At 43.9% G+C, this 20,057-nt stretch overlaps 1 protein-coding gene across 3 annotated transcripts in view; it reads right to left on the bottom strand.

Annotated features, from left to right (window-relative positions):
- SLC7A10 (solute carrier family 7 member 10) overlaps positions 1-18,861 on the bottom strand; it is a 38,162-nt gene extending 19,301 nt beyond the window's left edge. For 2 of the 3 annotated variants that reach the window (XM_053987220.1, XM_053987221.1), the window contains exon 1: positions 18,748-18,861. In XM_053987220.1, coding sequence (XP_053843195.1) covers positions 18,748-18,841 — 94 coding nt within the window. In that variant the 5' untranslated portion in view covers positions 18,842-18,861. Of the gene's footprint in view, positions 1-4,675; positions 4,790-18,747 lie in introns of those variants that run through there. The other variant, XM_053987222.1, reaches the window with a different exon arrangement.
- Positions 18,862-20,057: the final 1,196 nt, after the last annotated feature.

The following is a 20,057-nucleotide window of genomic DNA, read 5'->3' as shown; positions in this document are numbered from 1 at the left end:
GTTCTGTAAGAATGGATTTATTATATGTAGAGACCATATTTGGTCTTGCTTGGATAAAACCAAACAATTTCCTGTATAGCTAGCAAAGAAAAGTATCACTCATGCCTTTTTATTGCATGCACATTTCTTTAAAGATCTGTTGTACATCTGAAATTCTGAATGGATCAGTAATTTGTCTAAGCTCTTTCCCCTACAAAGTGAAGTATTAACAACAAAGAAATTCTGTGCCTTTTTATTTCTTTCTGGCCACAGTCAGGTAAATCAGTTTGTGAGTAGTTGTTCAGTGAGGGATTATAGCAGGCTAAAGAACTGTGCATGGTTCGTGAGTGTGCATCCTGCCAGACCCCTGCTTTCATGGAGCCTGCTGGCTGTCCTCAGGAGATGGCACTCCACACCCAGTGCAGGTGCTGAGGTGGGGAGGAGTGATGCCCAAAGGCAGGCAGGGGCAATGCCTGTGTTAGCTGGGTGTCCTGCTGCCCTCGGCGCTGCTGTGGAGGTGCATCCCATGGTTATTGACCCACAAGAGGAACCAGTAAGACAGCTCAACCACAGTAGTGAGCATCAGCAGAGATGATATCCCCAGCTGCAGAGTGGGTGTTTTATTGCTGCAGTTGTGACAGGTGGTCTGAGTATGTGTCTGGGGTTATTTACTATGAAGGGCAAGTCTGGCACCCGTTATTCGATGTCAATGTGTGCAAGCTGTAGAAAATGGGATTTTTTCTTTCTCTTAATGTTTGAGACCAACCTGATTTTGGGTACAGCTCTCTCTTGATATATTGGTATATTGTAGCCTCAACAGCAGATACAGACAGTTTTCACTGAGAATATAATAGTAATCAAAAAGTTCTCCCATCCTCTCAGGACTCCCACATCTAAGTAGACATTGCCCAGGCCAACAGGATGACAGTCTGTGTCACTGCTTAAAAAAGTTATTTTATAAATAAATGCTGAAGCTTTTCATCCTGCCTAGGAATTATAAATAAATATATCTTTTTTTTCAGTAGAAAATACTGTAAAGAATTGAGAATCCTGTTTGGCAACAGCAACAAAGAAGTTTAATCAAAAGGAACTGTGCTTCGCAAACTTTAAATCCAAATTAAATATGAGGTGGATTATGTCAATAATGGTGAGGAGGTAACTCATCATGGATATTTACTTATGTATGTATGTAGCAGAAATCTGCTACATGAAGCAGCTTCTGGTGCAGCTAATTGCCAGTTAATTGGCTGCCAGGAGTTAAACACTCCCAGCTGAGGATGTCAGTGACCTCTTTTGACTGCCACTGCCCGTTTGTGAACTGGGGGCATGACACAGCTACAAAGCCAGTCAAGAAGTTACAGCTCATAATTTTGGTGCAAACTGGAAATTTTGTGGCAGCACAGACAGTCCCAATGACTCTGTTTATTCACAGTAAATGAACTTGCTGCTCTCTGCCCTGGCTGAGCTGGAGCTCTGGCTTAGCCACGTGCCAGCAGTGCCGGGAGAGGAGCTGCCTGCACCACACAAGTGCAGTGTCCAATGCAAGGACTGTAAGTGTCCCTCCTCCCCTACTGAAATACAAAGACTAAATGAAATTCTGAATCAAGACAACAGGGCTAAAAAATTGCTAGGCTGTAGGGACTCAATGGAATTAAAACTGTCAAACACTTCAAGTGTGTTTCCTTAACCTCTAGTCAAACGTGAATTTAGGCTATGTGGCAGTTAAGGTATTTGATGCAATTTCCTGGAGTTTTTTGCTTTTAAATAGCATTCACAAAACTCTTAATGAAAAACAGATAAAGACTAAAAGGATCTATAAAGCCTGGCATTAAAATAATAACCATTTAACTTCATATGCAAGCAGAAAAATGGAACTTCTGTATCAGTGGAAAATGAATTATGGCTGCTCTGCTAATATGCTTGCAAAAAACCTCCCTCAAAAATGGCTGTAAAAATAACAGTGATAATTTAATGTCTACAGGGATTAGCATTTAACAAAATTAAACAAACTTAAAACCTGACTTCAAATATTTATGTTAAAATTCCTAGCAAGCAAGAACATGACCGGCCATTATAAACTGCTGTTCTAGCATTCCAACTGGATTTTACTGTGTTAAGAATTTATAATCTGATTATACTACACACAACTTTAAAGATTTAAAAAATCAGGCTGCTTCAAATACTGACAGAAGTGTTTCCCTTAACTTCTGATGTATAAAGAAAATAATTTACCTTCTGAGCACTAATACGCAAGTGTAGTCCATGAGGGCCTGAAGAACCAAAATTTGCTAACAATGAAGGTGTGGACAGAACAGAAAACTGAGTTAAGGAAAGTAAATATTTCAGGCATAACTTCACTAATGATACCTGTTGCAGCCTTACAAGGTGTGCAACAGTCTGTTCCAGTGATTAGGGTTAGATTTTGCTGTTGCATGAGGTACTGTGGAAAGCTGTAAATAATTTAAATTTCCATATAAAAATCATTATCTGCTCAGCAAGGCACAGCTGTGCCCCGCCCAGCTCCATGAATGACAGGGAAAAAGCAGACTTGCCCACCTGGTGGGAAATTGGCTGGAAATATCTGTTATCTGGAGAACCTGAAGAGCTGTGGCAAGGATTGAATATCATTCTTATCCTGAATTTTAGTGACTGTTACTGTGGGTGCCATATTTTTGGGTTGCTGTTTTCCCTAGTAATCAAGCAGTCTGTAGGATGATGGCATGTATTCTTCCCCAGAGAGAGAACAACCTCTGCCTTCTCATCTGTTATTTTAAGAAAATATAAGACTTATTAAATTGCAAAGACCACTGATAAACAGAACTAGCACTACAACCTGTGCATGCCAGCTGCATTGTTGTGATTTTGGGAGTGTGTTAGGCAGCTGTGTTGCAATTAGATGAAAAAATCACAATCTAGAGAAGAGCAATCAAGGTAAATTTGTGCTATCCTCAGTCTTCGCAGGACCTTTAATATATCTGGAGCCATTTGAATAGTTCTTTAAAAGTAGTAAGCCGTACATTTGGCTCTGGCTTAAGGTATATAAACTGCTTAATGATGATGGTTTGTTTGGATTCCCTTTCCACTGGTAGTGGAAGGCAGCCTTAAAGGAATGCAGTACTCTAATCCTGCAAGATGCATTTATGGCACTGCAGTGCTTTGCTATTCAGCTGAAGCCTGCTGCTTGCCACAGGAGACTGACCATGCTCAGGCCATCAGCAATCCAACCTCTGCCAAATACCCAACAGCTTAAACCCACAAAAATGTGGTGGTTTAAAATTTCTAGCTTTTTGTAAAATTAGTGATAATTCGTCAATTACTTTTCTTCAACATGGGCAGTTAAACAAGAGAAACTTAATCAAGCAAACTTTTCAGCCTCTCTTTTGGTAACATGGTATTCACAAAATACAAAAGCATTCAAAGGAGGTTCCTCTGGCATGTGTTCACTACTTGTAGGAAGGGCACATCTGTACCATAAAGACCTCACTAAAAGAGATATGATGTGGGGATATTCTCATTATAGTACTTGAGTCAAATGTGGATGTTCCAAAAACCAAAACCAGCACTGGAACCTCTGATCCAGTTCTCTGGCTTGCAAGCATCATGCTCTCCTGAGTATGTATGTGGGCATACACTATGTTTGATAGAAGAATTTACAAATCCTTTTGTCCTTTGGTCCAAAATTGCAGGGCCTACAGCTGAGAAGGAAACCTGGTTGTCCCTATCAGTCAGTGCCAGTCCTGACCCACTGGAGACCAAACATTCAGGAGATGTGTGCAGAGCACAGATCTGCACTAAGGCAGATAAATGGCCAGGAGGTGCTGGGGATCAGGCCTCTTAGGAGCACGTGAAATAATAAAGATGGCAGATGTCTGCTAGTACATGGTTTTATTCTGTTTTATTTGAGTAACACTGTTACAGTGTGTTTATTTCAAAGAAGAAGTTAAAGCCTGTATGATAGGATTTTGTTGTTGTTCTAAACTGAAACTCCTTTTATTCTGCTAATCCTTTCACAGGCTGCAGGCTCTGTCTCCTCTTTTCAGGCACACAGTCCACTGCTTTATTTCCTGCTCCTCTGTTCTGACTCTTGTACTTGGTCTGACTTCTCTACTTCCTTAACTTCTGACTTGCTCTCCTCTCCTCTTGCCAGCGTTGGGGTATGTGGGCTGCATTTCATTACCATGAGGAGGAAACCTCAGCCTCCCTTGCCCTTCTCTGTACGCTGCAACGGTAACGCAGAAACATCAGGAAAAGCCTCCTCCTGGGGACTGGGTGACTTTTTCAGTGGGATATTCCCACTGTGAGCTCCCACATGCTGCTGCACCCAGAGCAGCCCGTGCAGCAGTACAGCTGTGCCAGAGGGGATTACAACCTGCCACTTTTGCTGAGCTCCATATTGCACCTTCCTCTTTTGCCTTATTCCTTGACATCAGGGACCTTAGCAGGGTTCACTGCAGGGCAGTGCTGCCAGGTAAGGATGAGGGAAGCCCACAGACAGCTGCAGAGCAGTCCTTTCTGGTGGTTCCCACTGCATCCCCACTGGCAGTGGTACCTGGGTCTATGGGGAACAGAGGCTCAAATTTCCTCCCTGACTGTGGGACTTCAGCACATAAAGGAGATACTGTGACCCTTGAAGCAAAGGAGAGAAGGCTTCAACCGTCCTACTAATTGCCAAAGAGAAACTGAATGCCAAACCTACCTTGGTGTTGTGAGAGGGATATGGAGGATCCCTGTGATAATGCCTGGATTGCCCTGGTATGAAAGCACAGCACTGCACACTGACTGCTCTCTATAAACACTGCAGCTTTATGTTCTTTTGGCCCTTGTTACCTGTCCAACATCTGGTTTCTGTGCTCTCTGGATCTCAATATACTAACTTGCAATTTTACCTGCAAATGGCAGAAATGTGATGTTAAATCCCCTGATGTAGAAATGGGCAGTGTGTAAAGCTCTGCCCTGCAAGCATGCTGGAGGACATGGGGTCTTCTCTAAGACACTGTCTGACTGATAAATTCTGATTTTAAGGAAAGCAACTGATAGTGGAGATCAGTCCTTCTGTGGTGGCTTAAGGGGCAGATGCCAGCTCATTCAGCTGATTTAATGTTTGTCCCTCAGCTGAGAAATCCCACAAGTGACAGCTACATCTCTGGGAGCGCTCTGACAGGGCCCTCTACACCTGCAATCATTTTTGGTATTTACCAAGAAGAAAAGCAGTTCCAAAATGCTGCTGTAAAGCTCACCAAGTCAGCTGTAAAAACAGCTAAAGAGTTCATCTGTGTCAGGGGGTGCTGTGTCTCAGACAAGGACAATACGACAGACACAGCTTTTTAGAAGGTTGCTCTTCAGCCCTACTCATGCCAATGGTAAAGACCCTGCACCATCTTTGAAGCATAATTTGTTTTATGGAAAATGCTGGATTTTTTTCCTTTTTTCTCCCCCTAACTCTATTCTTTTTGCTCATTGTGATTGATCATGGTGAACAGATTATTCAGTCTGGAAAATTCATCAGCAGCTTTCCAGTGGGAAAGCCTCTTGCTGTCCATTCCTGAAAGATGTCAGTCCTCATGGATGTGTCATTGCCCAAATCAGAAAGATTAAATAAAACATGAGTATACAATTTGGAGAGTTACACAGCACACAGAAGGACTTTTTGTTAGACAAGTCTAGGCTCTAGAGGAAGAAACCAGCCTGGAAGTTGGCATATCTCTCTGACCCCCATATTGCTCCACACTCCCTGCTCACCTCTGCAGCTTTCTGCTGTGAAAAATGCTCCTCCTTGCAAATGAAAAACTTTGTTTGCATGTATTGGTGTCCTTGGAACCCTCAGCTACGGCTGCCAAAAACCCATGTGTGCTCTGCACCACCAAGGGACAGTGTGGGGATTTATGGGGCAGCATTACAGGAATGAGCAGGTCTGGAGAAAAAAACACAGCTTGAACTTGATTCTCAACTGCAAATAAAGCAAAACTCCCGCCTCTGATTTTCTCTCAGATTACTGGGTTTTATGCCTTGTGCTCTGATCCCACAAAGGTGAGCCCTGCAAAAGTGACCTCAGACTCAGGCTAGTTGGTGGATTTTTGACTGTGCTTACACAGCTTCTGCAAACTTGGGATCCATTAAGAGCATCTCTAAACCAGGCATGATTTCTGAAGGGGTATAATGGGAACTTCAGAATGCTAAACTTTTAAGGTAAAGCTTATTCTTCAATATTACCCAGAATAGTAAAAGGCTAACATGTTCACAGTGCCTTCCTGAATTGAAATTCCAGGCAACAGATATTTAAAACAAGTCTATATGAAAATGGCATTAACAAATCATCCAAATACATCAACTGTTGTGTTGTAGCTCATGTTATGTTATTGAGAAGAAAGGCTGATTTAGAACTGGCACTGCCTAGGATCTTACACAACCTTATTTTGGATGCAGATGTAAACAAGACATGAACTTCTGAGCAAAGCTTGGGGTTGTTGCAGATTTCACACCTCCTTAAACAGAAATCATTCAAGCTCTCAAGTTTACATTCTTCTGGCTGTAAGTCTGTGCTAGCATATTCTGTGTAGTTAGTTTTACCTCTTAGCATGGTAATCTCAGCATTTACATCTCTAAGTGGCTTTATCTCTGTTCTATCAAGGAATGCGAAGATAGGCTATGGTCAATAATGAACTGAGGTGGAATTTAAAAGCAAAAAAAAAAAAAAGGTATTTATGCTTCCTGAAGTGTGCACAGCTATTGCACAATGATACCTGACTTAAAGCTTGCACTTAACTCAAAATGCACTTTGGTAAACAGTTCAACCTGAGTTTAAATGAGATTTACAAACATGTATCAGCCCAGGATACACTTTGACAGACGCCACTTATGATGCTGTGTTGCTGTCCTCATGTATAGAACCAGTGCTGACTTGTATCTTGACTTTATTTTTAAATATATAATTTATTTTAAAGAACATGTTTAGACAATTTTACAGCAGGGAACTAAAAACTCCTGGATTTCCAAGAGAAATGGCAGCTTTTCTTGCAGTTCTTAAATATTTTTGATCTGGGAATTTAAGGACCTGTTTTAATATGATCAGGAGTTAGCAACATTGCTATATAATATTCTTGTGCATGTATGAATCTTGTATTTGCAAATATCACAACTATCTTTTGAAATAAAGTATCTTCAGAATTATGAGGTTACATGTTGCTCACTGATGTTTTTATGTAACAGGTTTATCTAAGCAGTTGACCACCTGTATAAAAAATTCATCCAAAGAATGGCACTCCTGCCCATTGAACAGAAAAACTTGTTCACATAATAGTTTGAGTACACAGAAACATAGAATTAAATTAGCTAATGCTGCAAAATAGATGTTAACACAGACTTGAACACCCTTGCCATCCCAGTGTAAGGGACCCAGGTTACAATCCACACCTTCTGTTCTAGTTTGGCAAGACATTGGAGATCTGCCTTGTTTTCTCCTTCCCTAGTTTCCTAAAGTATCAGACTTATGGCTGAAGCATGTTCTTTATAAATGTCACTTCACAGAAGTTTTCTCCTTGGTTTTTGGTTTTTCAGTTCTAGTGCTTCAGAGCAGCTAAATCTCAGCCAAGAGCTCCTCAGACTATTTTGGAAGGCCTCAAAGGGAAACAAAGGGATTTCAATAGATGCTATATTCACAGACCTCTCTTCAGGGAGGGTCTGTGAGTTGGTGGCTAGAAGTGAATTTGCTCCTTTTGCCCTTTGTGTGCCCCTTTCCCTGTCTGAAATACAGAGGATGACCCCCACCTGCTGTGAAGGGCAGCCAGGATGCTGCTCCTGTCCCCTGGTCAATGACAAGTGTGTTCATTTCTGGATTTGTGGTAAAATGAGTGGATGGGACTGGCCCTGTAAATTCAATTAATGAGAACAGATGACACTTGTTGGCATTGCTCTCTGCTGTGCAAGCTGAACACAGTAAGGTTCATTCTCAACTGACTGCCAACCTCACTCAGGTATGTGGGCAATAAAGGATTAATGTGTTCTGCATCTAGCTGCTTTAATTTAATTTAAAGCCTATGAGGCAATGAAGTCCTCCACTCCTGTTGCCTTCAGTAGGATTTGAGGGACTTGGGAACCAGTTAAGAAAAGGGTCTTTAATTTTCTGTCAGGAGCACAAACATGTGAAGGAGAGCTATTCCTTCTGTATGCACTTGTAATATGTACAGGATTGGGCACCTTTTGTAAAGTCTCCTTAAATCTTGCTGTGTTGCTAGGGAACTGGCCCTGTCCACAACCAAAAAACATGGAGACATTGTGTCCTACTGGTTTCTGGCAGAGTTTACCATAAGAAATGGCTTAATTGCAACAAGATCTACTAGCAGGAGTACAAAAAATGTGATTTGTCAGCTTTTTTGTCAGCTTTTTTTTTTTTAATTACAAATATTTTAATTCTATCACACACATGGAAATCCCTTTCAAGCTGAAGGCTAGGAATGTGAGCCAGAGAATCAGCACCAGAATCAAACACTTCTTTCCTTTATTCTTTAAAATACTGATTCAGCTATTTTTAAATTTACTTGAGTCAAAGTACAGTGTTTGCAAGCTTAACAAGCTTGGATACTCTCTGCTCTTTTGTACTAAGGCTATTACTATTTAAAAAACTCTTATAAAAAGACTTGATTATGTATGTTTCCAAAATGTATGGTTTTTCAAGTTTTCAGACTGCATTTAGAAGTATCAGAAAAAAGAAACCTGTATTTATGGAGACCTAGAATGACATTTCTGATACAGTTTCTTATCCCTTTCAGGACATCAGAACTATCTGAGTTGTTTTAAATTAGTGATAAAACAAGGTTTGAAACCCCAGATACCAAAGAATAAGTCTGCTATCAAAACAGGACAAAATCTGGGCAGAGAAAAAAATAAGCCATGGGGAAATCTAAATGAAATATAGTCAGAGGTGACTCCCTTAAAACAAAGTAAATCCTGTCCTATTAAGCTCTCAGGAGAGCTGCTAAAGAATTTTGAAATAATCCAGACAAGGAACTCAACCCCCCATTTTCATTCTTGTCAATTCTTTTCTTGTAACTCCCTAAGAAAAAATGATCCCCTGTGTGTTTTGTACATAAGGATGAATTTTTATGATATAAAAGCACACACTTGAAAGCTGTAAGTCCTCATTCCTTGGCAGTCATTATCTTCAGGTTTATGGAGAAACACATATTGATCCTTTCCAAGGCATAGGTGGGCAGGGAGGCAAGAAACACTCTTCTAAATTCATCAGCCTTCTACATGGGGCCTGACCAGGAGCAATCTCACAGCCCAATACCATTAAAAACCTGTAATATATGGCACCTGTTAATTGCTTTTTCTCCTTCTCCCAGGATAGTTACAAAATTTAACAGCAAAAACAAGGAAGACACTGAGGAACTGGGAGACTAGCCAAGCAAGGATGCTTTTTCTTGTCACACCTGTAGCTTATAATGTCATATATGTGTACACAAGTGCAATGGCCTTTCACAAAACTCCTGTGTTACAGAGAAGGCATTTCAATATTCAGACCTCAGCTTTTGTCTTCCACTGTCTGGATGCATCTCTGTAAAAGAGCAACTTTTTATACTGACTGCTCATCCCTGTGTGGTTTTCTAACTCAAAGTTAATGTACAATAATTAATGTGCCAGTGCTACATGTGAATTAGAAATTTTGTGATGGGCAGCCTTGTGGCATTCATTGCCACAGATCACATTAATATTGTGGATTTTAGCTCTCTGACCCAGTGTATTCAACAGAATGAGATTCTTCCTTAACTTGATTTCTCCTGGTATTTGTGGATGTAAATAAGGCCCTTACATTGTTCAAACATAAATTTTTGTGGTATACTATTTTAAGATGTTTGGCCTGATCCAGATTAAGCAGCTTCATATAACTGATGAAGGAGCTATTGTTTTTCACAGCAGAAAAACTGCCACTCATCCAGATCACTGACCAATTTCTTGGAGTTAGAAGTAACCTTTCTAAAGTTTTACTGATTTTAAATTGTATGTTTTCACTATTGATATTTTGATCCCACATCTGAAGTGTGATTATGCCATTATTTAAGGATCAGATAAAAAAGAATTCAACTCGATTTTCAGATGCAAGAAGATTTTAGTTTTCTGTAAGTTTTGGTACTATTCTAAAGAAAGTGTTAAATGAATCAGAGCAATTCAGCTTCAGGGATTATTCCATTACTCAATTATATAGAAATTCCTCAGATTTAAATATCACCAGTATAGCCCTCACCACTTTCCTTGCTCTGAGATCCAGTGGAATTTGCCTCTATTGCCTGCAAGAGATGATGAACCATGTCTAGAAGCAGGAATTTAAACAGCTCACCCTAACACTACACTGGTTTATCCATTACCCTGCAATCAGAAAAACAGCATCTGCAAGTTCCTGAAGATGGGAACAGTTTGTAGACAATCACTCTTCAAATCTTGCTTTTCACTCCTGACTTGCAAAGGCCAGAAGAAAACATTAGCAGAATAAACTAATACTGCATAAAGAGATTTTGTGGAGGCTGATGTGAATAAATGTGAATCCTAGATTTCTTTCCTCTGCAGGACAACAGGGCTTGCATATTCTCTATGCTTTCTCACTATACAGAGAAGGATACAAGCGTTTTTAAAGGAATTAGGGTGTTGAGATGCTCAGTCAATGTTGGATTGCTGGCTCCCTGCTCTTTGCCATGGAACATCTGCTAAAGAACTCTTTGGGAGAGTTCTGGGTTTTTAAGGACCAGCAGAATACAACACTGTTAGGATGTTTTATATTTGGGGCACTTCAGTACTGACAAATGCCTTCTCATTTTATCATGCTGCAATCGAGATGACAAAAAAGTGTGGCAGCTAGTAGAGACTCCCCCCATGGTACAACAAAAAACAGGGTCTCAAAAGGAAAAGTTTGGCACATGAAAAGCTGCAAACAAAAAAAAAGCTAAACCTCCACCAAACCATTTCTACTTGTTGTGAGCCTGCCAAAACAGAGCAGACTTTCTCAACAGAAAAGGCTACATTATGCTAGAAGGAAATGAGCTGCAAGGCACAGGAAAAGGGAACACGAGTGGAGATTTATGGCACTGCTGAAAGCAGGCACTGTACTGCCAGATCAGGAGTGAGACACTTACCAAAGGATGCTACCTTTGTTAGTTCATCTGTCAAGGAAGGAGTTTCTGTTGTAGGGTATCTGAACTCCTGGCACTCACTGCACAGAACTCATTGCTTCAGCCTTGTGATCAGTCACTGTGTCTCAATCAGAATTTTCTACTTTTTTTAGAAGGCAGGAAGGTAAAAACCCCCAAAAACTAGTAAAACTCATCCAAACTAAACCCACTCAAACCAAAACCATCAGTCAGTGAATACTTGATAGCTCATGACTTGGAAACAGAATTGTGTGGCAATTGTTGCAGAAAAGTACAAATTTAGCTTTTTTTTTTCTCTTCATATTGTACATGTGGAACTTCACATGCTGCAGCAGAAAGGCACATCTGTGGACAAATAAAACCCTTTTCTTTCTCCAGAAATATTCAGTAAAGAAAAATATAAAGTTAAGGCTTTTAGGGCTCTTTTTCCCCCTCCTCCTCTGCCAGGAATTTCTAATTACAGCTCCTTTTTAGACTTCCTCCATTAAGTCAGTTTAGTCTCAGAGGTAAGCTGCTAGCCCAGAGAAGCTGCAGAATCTCTGAATTTTTACCAACCTTAATTTTAACTTTGCCATGATTTTTACTTTCAAGTGAAACTGCAGCTCGTTTTCAGCTCCCTACACTCAAGTGAAAGGCTATCCCAAACAATTCTGATGGAGAACTGTATGTTGGAACAGTCTTGAAGAACGTGGGAATATGGTATCACCCTTAAAATATCATGCTATAAATGTAACTTGCATTTTGGATGGGCAACTGCTGGGCCAAGGGAAATACAGGTTGGATATTAGGACAAAGTTTTTCACAGAAAAGGTGATAAAGTTCTGGAATGGCTGCCCGGGGAGGTGGTGGAGTCATCATCCCTGGATGTGTTTAACAAAGCCTGGATGTGGCACTGGGTGCCAGGGTTTAGTTGAGGTGGGTTGGGTTGGACTTGATCTGGAAGGTCTCTTCCAACCTGGTGATTCTGTGAATTCTGTGATCTCCAGCTTTCTTTTTTTCCAAATGCAGGATTGGATCTTTCTCAGTAGTATGAACCGTTTTTTCCTATTGGGTACCATACTAAATTATGGATATTTATCAGCTTAAATGTACATATGGAACGTGGACATGTAATTTTCAGTAGTTTTGAATCTGAGCCTAAGCCTCTGGGCTACATGGAAAAAAACATTCTTGAGTCCCTCAGAAGTGTCTTTGTGGTTTCTCACTAATAAGCAATATGTGCTGTTTATCTCAAAGATCGACTGCTGACTTTACTAAACTATAATTTGTATTTAAGAGAGGACAAGGTACTGAATTACAGTTCTCTACAATCCAGACCTCGATCCTGAACTATTGCCCTAAAAAAAAAAACAGTTGTGCATTTGTAAATACTTGTGTATTACATCAGAAAGTGCCACGTGGAACTAAATGCTCAAAATATTAGTTAGCAAGGTGTGCAACAGATATGGAAGGCTGACTCCATTCTAAGGTGTTTAAAAACAATTTTTTTTTTTTTTTGAGAGAAGCACTGAAGTGTAATCTGTATTAGTCTCACAAGTCACCAAACAAAAGTGTGTCCTGAAACTTCAGTTAGCTATAAAAGTGAAATGCTCTTGCACGGATTCAGAGAGGGAGAAAATTCTTGCTGCAACAACACTGTTTTCTGTGACTCCAGGCAGGATCACAGAAATCAGGAAAAATCATCCAGTAATGTAGGTGGTGGTTCTCTGCTTTTTTTGCATACATCTTTCTTTCTGCTGCAGTCCTGTAACTTGGGTACTACTCCAGTGAAATCCGTTGGGTCTGATTAGTAATGATCTCCTCATGATTTGAAATGTTACTTGATTAACAGATGGAACTGATTCAATGACCAAAACCCAGTCCACTTAAGCAATGGTGGCACATGAAACATGACCAGAGAGGATACAGCGAGCACCGTGTATTAACACCTATCCATTTCCACTTGAAACAAGAGGAATATAAAGGCTATTCCCAGTTCCACATGTTCTCTCTCCCCAGTGTTAAGCTAGCAGCTTGCTGAATCCTAGCTTTCTGCCAACAAAGACTATCTGTGGGATTTTAAGGGGTGTCAGGATGGCAGGAGGAACAGCAGTGAGGAGACAGCTAATTGACACACAGGAAAGCTGGCAAATTGTTTTTTGTTACTGACAAGGAGGAAAAATCACATTGGAGTGCTGCACTTGGAAGTGATATTTATGCAAATAAAAGCTTCCATGTACATGCATATGCAATTATTTGTATGTAAGTATGATGACAGGCAGATATAATGACAACCAAGGCAACTCAGTTGTTCTCTTGATGGATTACCATGGTGTGGGCAGGAAATTGCACTCCACACTAGGACAACTCTGACTAAGGAAGCATCTCTGATGGAAGGAGGCTTTTCAGCTTGTAGGCATTCTGCTGAGACCATCCACTGGGTGGCTGACTGACGTCAGCTAGGATGGAAGTAAGCCTGTGCTGTTCTCTGGGCACTGTGGACAGATAAATTCCAGAAAGTTACTTTCAGAACCAGCAAAAACTGAACATACTGCTCACTGGTCAGCTGAATGTAGTTTTGTTACTGAATCAGGAACCAGTTTATAAGGGATCTTACATCAAATTTGTGTGTGAGTGGAGTAAGTACCACAAGTATATTTTAAGCAATGCCAAGTCAGCTGATGCAGATAACTTGACTGCCTGTGCTCAGCAAAATAAGGAGATGTATTTAGTTTTAGCTGACATATTTCATTGTGGTTGAATTTGTAAGTCTTCTAGTAGGTCTCATATAACCTGATATTAAATCATTCATGAGTGTACAACAGATTTCATCATTATGCTAGTATGACCCTATGGCTACTTTCATGCAGTTTTACAGCAACACAAATAAAGGTTTTAAGAGATGTTTAACTGTTTGTTTTGTAAAATGTTACTTGATCTGTATTAAACAGTCAAACAACCCTTTTAACATGTGTTATATATACAATTTGTGTATATATTAAATATACATTTCTAATGTAAAAATGGTGAATTTTGTTGTTCAGACCCCAAGAACCAGGCTGGTATAAGACATTCATCACCCTGCACTTTCTAGTTCTTGTATTTTCTAAAGAACAGTGGAATGTGGTAGAAATGTGTGTACATCAAGTCATGGAACTTGTTACGTAGCTTTTTATCCACACAGGCAAGACTTCAAGGGAGGCACTGTATAGCTAAGAAGCCTGTGCTCTAAGAAAATACATGTGGGAGGGGTTCCTGCTCTTCCTTGGGAAGCAGCAACAGTCTAGAAAAGGTTGCCAATCAACTGCTGCCCTCCGCCCCAGAAGAGCTGTCCATCAATGCTTGGTACTCTCCCCAGTTCCAGAAGGTTCAGTTATTCCGTTACCCCCATTGGCTCCTGTTAGAATACCACTCCTCCTCTGTACCCCGATTGTTTCTCTGTATGTCACCCCACTCTGTCTCCCCTTTACCCGTTGCCCATTGGTTGTTTTGTACCCTAACCACTCCCACTCCCTTGCCCTTAATACCCAGCCCCGCCTGCCCTCGGGGCTCTCGGGGTTCGCTCCGTTCGGGAGAGTTCGTGTCCCTCGTTTCACCCTCCTGTTCCTGCGACGCTCCTGAAATAAAGCCTCTAGGAATACAGCAGCTCCGGGGTCCTCTCGTCCTTACGGTGGAGCTATCCGGGTCCCGCCACCTCCTCCCCGTGGACCGGCCGGCCGAGGGTTTTCCCCCGGACTGGCTGGGCACCCGGGTGAAGCCCGGAGGACTTGTAATTCAATACAAATACATGTGCAATAATCTTAATTACATACACAGTTCTACAAATGTAAAGCCAGCTATGTGCATGTGCATGAAATAACTGTTCAATTAAATACAGCATTGATGTCTGTGTCTGCTAAATAAAATCTAGTGTGGATTTCAAACAATGATATACAATCTTTAAGTCATTACCTAGGAGATAGTAACACATGTATGTCACTGCTTTTTAAGCTGTATCACTTCATCTAAGTATTGGCAAACTTGATTTGCAGTGCATGTGAGTGCATTAGATTATTAATGTCTGGAGCCCATGAGAGATTTGTTTTCACTGTACGTAACCACGTCTGAGACAGAGCAGTTTGGGTGCTTCTACAGCATTCTCAGGCACTTTCCAAAAGTGCTTTCTGTGACAGAGATGAATTGCTAGAAAGATTTGCTACTACTACTAAACACTCTTCAGTTTTACAGTCATTAGCTACCAGTCTCTATTTAAAGGGTTTTGTATTGTATTTTGAATACAGTACCCGTATTCACATCAGGATACTCAGAAGAGCTGTCTTCTGCCTCAGTGTGAAATAAACTTTGGAAACAGCCTTCTTCTCTAGTCAGGCTTGTTTGTAAACAAGTTAAAAATATAAATGAAGTAGTGAAAGGTAGACTTCTGTTGTACAAAAGCTAGGCTGCTGGAAGAAATCGGGAGACTGTTCTGTGGGGTGGTTATAGGAAAGACATATTCCTAATTTGTTGTCGTTTGTTATGGGTTTTTTTTCTGCATAGTTTTTTGTTAGATGAATGGTATTTCTTATGGCAAAACCTTTCAAACCTCTATAAGAGGAGGATAAAAATTTGAAAGGATGAGTTTTGTGAGTGTATTAAGACAGCATAGCAATTTATTGTTTTGATGAATACCTCTGTTGCAGAAGTAGTAAGAAAATGGCCCTACAATTCAAAACACATCAAGAAGATTGAAAAGGAAGACCTGTTTTCCAGGGAATTAGCACAGGGTATGGGAGGTTCAGGACAACTGGCAGGATACAGGCTGTCTGTGCCCTCCCTGCTCCCTGAACCAGGATGTGCCCCATATCCACAGGGCAGGCTGAGCCCCTCCTTAGCTCTGACAGCCATGGCACGTTTAGCCTGGATGATGTGATGTACCCAGAGAGGTTGTTTTTATTCTCTTGGTTGCAACTCCGATGGAGTACTAAGAGACTGCAAATTCTACAGACTACATCCTGCCATCAGTGGAACACTCTCAAATACAGTGCAAGGGTGACAAAGGTGCTCCCAGCCCCAAGCCTTCTCTTTCACTCCTTGTCATTGCTTTCTGAGTGCTCCCCAGCACAATCTGACTCCCCAGCTCTGCAACTCATATAATACCTTATTTTAAAGAAGCAGAGTTAGTGTATAGAAGGCAACCACAAACTTATTAATCACGCATTTATAAACTCATATTTTACAGTATTTTTCAAATACTGCCTCATATTTCCTCTTCTTAATTACTAGAAGATTATAATTCTCTATATCCATCCTGCAGCTGATTAGAATTGTAGAACAGTCAGCTAAACCAGAACACTTTGTGTAATGCTGGCAGATCACAGCATCAAATATGCTCATACATTTTCTGTACCTGCAAGAACATTTAAAGAAAAATAAGAAAGTGTAATCCTTATGTCCACACAGAGCAAGAAGAGGTTTTTTCAAACATGATTTCTGGTTTTCCTGGTGTTCTCAAGTATGTTCTCAGTATGACTGCGCCGTGGGATGCATCAGAAACTGATGTCTAAACCCTTGAAATGGGTTTCCCTCCTCCACTCAAAACCAGGAAATCCAATATAATGGCTGACATAAAAGTCCTGGTCTGTCCTTTGGTCTGTTCCACAGGCTCTGACACACTGACTGCATCTACTTTTTCCATGCTACTGAATCACTTGGAAATAAATCTTTCGCCTATGTTAAAATCTATCAAACAGAAAATTTGTGAGTTAACTGGTTGCCTAATATCAACTTGGATCAACTACTTTATTTTTTTTAATAAAGGAATCTTAAATAAGATTTCATTTAGTTAACTCCAGCAATGGCTTGCAAGCCAGTCTGATGTAATTTCCGGTGTCCTCTGATTTGAGGCTGTCGTGTTTTATGCAGTGACACCTACAAAGCTAGACTATATTCCTACTTTTTCCTATTTTTCCTATTTTCCTACCACTTTGTTACAGAAGACTTCGATATGTGACGTAATTTCATGCATCTGCACACAAACGAATCAAACTAAAAATAGGATCCTATGGTTGTGTTTCAAATGTCTTCTATGAAAATATGGGGAAATTTGCAGAAGAAATTGTAGGCTTTATGTGGCAAAGCAGATAACCTTCTCTAACACTTAGACCACTTGAGAGTACTACACTTTATCATAAATGTCAGTGCTTTTCCCTGCTCAAATGTCCCTGATTAGATGAGAGGCTATTTCACAAGATTTATTTTGGACAGGCATGACATATATGAATTCTGCTTGCAGGATATTGCAAATAAGGTTGATGAAAGGTTGACTGGGAGAGAAAGGTATCAGTCTCAAGGTACCATTCTGTAATACCTAACAAATGATAGAGATGCCATAAATCTTCCCTATGGCCAACAGCAACTCAGGGAATACCTAACCCTGGAAGTGCCTTTCCTACAGCAATGTGCAGCACTCAATTCTTCACTCTAACACGAGGTCATCTGTGCTCCACTGAGATCCAGAACCGAGATTTTCCCTTAAATATGCTGAGGGATTCAAAATAAAGGTACCTTTGGATATGAAGAACACATCTCCCCAAAAACTGCAGGTACAGGTTTTAGTGTTTCACTATGGGAACGGACTGAAATGTTTTCCTTTCATCTAACAGCCTTGCTCACAATGATCCTGTCCAATGGCATTGAATTCTTTAATTTTTTTTGCAAGACCACACTGGACATAAAGGCATACATAACGAAGAGCATAAAATTGCAGTAGGGCATTATGGTCACCTATAGGAAGCACGCAGTTTACTCCTCTTCCTCAAGCTTGGTGACATCAATCACAGAGACACATCGGGGTGTCCCAGCCAATTCTGCTACTGAACAGTGTATTCCCATGGATGTGGCAGATCCTGCTGTGCTGCCACGGACCTTGACACTACTGTCACTACGAGTCTTGTCCCCAGGTCTTGGTGACAGGAACGGCTGGGTCTTCCTACGGGGTTTTGAGGCTGACTGGGTTAGTACAGGCTGCTTTTATTCACCGGGGCAAATCTCCCTTCCCCACGCTTGCCCCCACATCTCCAGCGCCAAGGCCGCCGTGACGGAGCACACCGAGGGACAGTGCTGAGCACACCGTGCCCCAGTTTCCCAGTTTGACTCTGAGGGGAGCAGCAGGCTCGGCCCCGCTGGTGACCGCTGTGCCAGCCATGGCTGCTGCGGGACAGCACCGCTGCCAGCTGGCGCTGCAGCCACTGCGGCCCCCGGGACACCCCGCGAGTGCCCTCCGAAAGCCACGCTGCCACCCGCACTCCGGAGAGCCCCGATCCCAGACAAACGAATCAATCTGCTCTAGCCTGATAAGTGAGCGCCGCAGGAGCCTCAGCACCTCACCGGGCATCGGGAAAAGACTTTAGGAAACCTCACGATCTGGCGTTCAGCTGAACGACTGGGCAGAGGGGGCTTACTCCAGCTGGCACCTCAGCCCAGACCGCGTGTCACAGCCCCTCGCCGCCCAGCTCGCCGCGGGCCGAGCCGCACCGCGCAGCAGCGCGCTGTCCTCGCGCCGGTGCCGCACACCTGCCCGCGGAGCCGCGCATCGCCAGACCGCCGCCTGTGCCCTCGCCGGCCGGTCCCGAGCCCCCGCCCCGAGCGTCAGGGCTGCCAGCGGCGCGCTTACCGATGATGATGGCACAGGCGCTCACCAGCCCGATCTCCTTCTTCAGCGCCACCCGCTCGGGGCCGCCGGGTGCGCGCTGCTCCCGGCCGGCCATCGCTGCCCGCGCGCTGCTCTGCCCCGCGCGCATGCGCCGCCCCGCGGGACCCCTGAGGGGCGGCGGTGCTCGAGGGCCGCGCGTCACGCGGGGCGCGGCCGCACTCGGCACCTGCGGGCGGGTCCCCAGGGAGCCGCGGGGACGGCGGAGCCCAGCGCCGGGCGCTGGGCTCGGACATGCGGCGTGTCGGGCACCGGGACCTGCCCGGCGCCACGAGCCAGCCTGGCGCCGTGCCCGGGCCCCCTGACAGAGCCGGACCCGCGCGGGCTCCGAGGCGACCGCCTCCCCTTGGGCTCTGATAGCTGACGTGGTGCGATAACGTAAAGAACAAGCATTTTATTGCTTGTCATCCGTAGTGCCAGAGTTAAAACCAAGATGCCCAAGATTGGCTGTTTTTCCGTACTTTTCACGTTAGTTTCTCCGCTCTCTCTTCCCACGTTGTTTGACACTTGTGAAGGGATCCTGCACCGGCTCCTTCGCACCCGCGGGGATGAGGGGCTGTGTGCCCCATCGCCCGCGGGGCTGAGGGCTGAGGGGCTGTGTGCCCCACCGCCCGCGGGGCTGGGGGATGAGGGCTGAGGGCTGGGGGCCTGTGTGCCCCACCGCCCGCGGGGCTGAGGGCTGAGGGGCTGTGTGCCCCACCGCCCGCGGGGCTGAGGGACTGAGGGGCTCTGTGCCCCACCGCCCGCGGGGCTGGGGGCTGAGGGGCTGTGTGCCCCATCGCCCGCGGGGCTGAGGGCTGAGGGGCTGTGTGCCCCACCGCCCGCGGGGCTGGGGGATGAGGGCTGAGGGCTGGGGGCCTGTGTGCCCCACCGCCCGCGGGGCTGAGGGCTGAGGGGCTGTGTGCCCCACCGCCCGCGGGGCTGAGGGACTGAGGGGCTCTGTGCCCCACCGCCCGCGGGGCTGGGGGCTGAGGGGCTGTGTGCCCCACCGCCCGCGGGGCTGAGGGACTGAGGGGCTCTGTGCCCCACCGCCCGCGGGGCTGAGGGACTGAGGGGCTCTGTGCCCCACCGCCCGCGGGGCTGGGGGCTGAGGGGCTGTGTGCCCCACCGCCCGCGGGGCTGAGGGGCTGAGGGGCTCTGTGCCCCACCGCCCGCGGGGCTGGGGGCTGAGGGCTGAGGGGCTGTGTGCCCCACCGCCCGCGGGGCTGAGGGGCTGAGGGGCTGTGTGCCCCACCGCCCGCGGGGCTGAGGGGCTGAGGGGCTGTGTGCCCCAC

The sequence above is a fragment of the Vidua macroura genome, chromosome 11 (assembly GCF_024509145.1).
Source record: "Vidua macroura isolate BioBank_ID:100142 chromosome 11, ASM2450914v1, whole genome shotgun sequence".
Classification (NCBI taxonomy): Eukaryota; Metazoa; Chordata; class Aves; order Passeriformes; family Viduidae; genus Vidua; species Vidua macroura.
The sequence above is the reverse complement of the archived record's forward strand: the minus strand, read 5'-3'. Positions and strand labels throughout refer to the sequence as shown.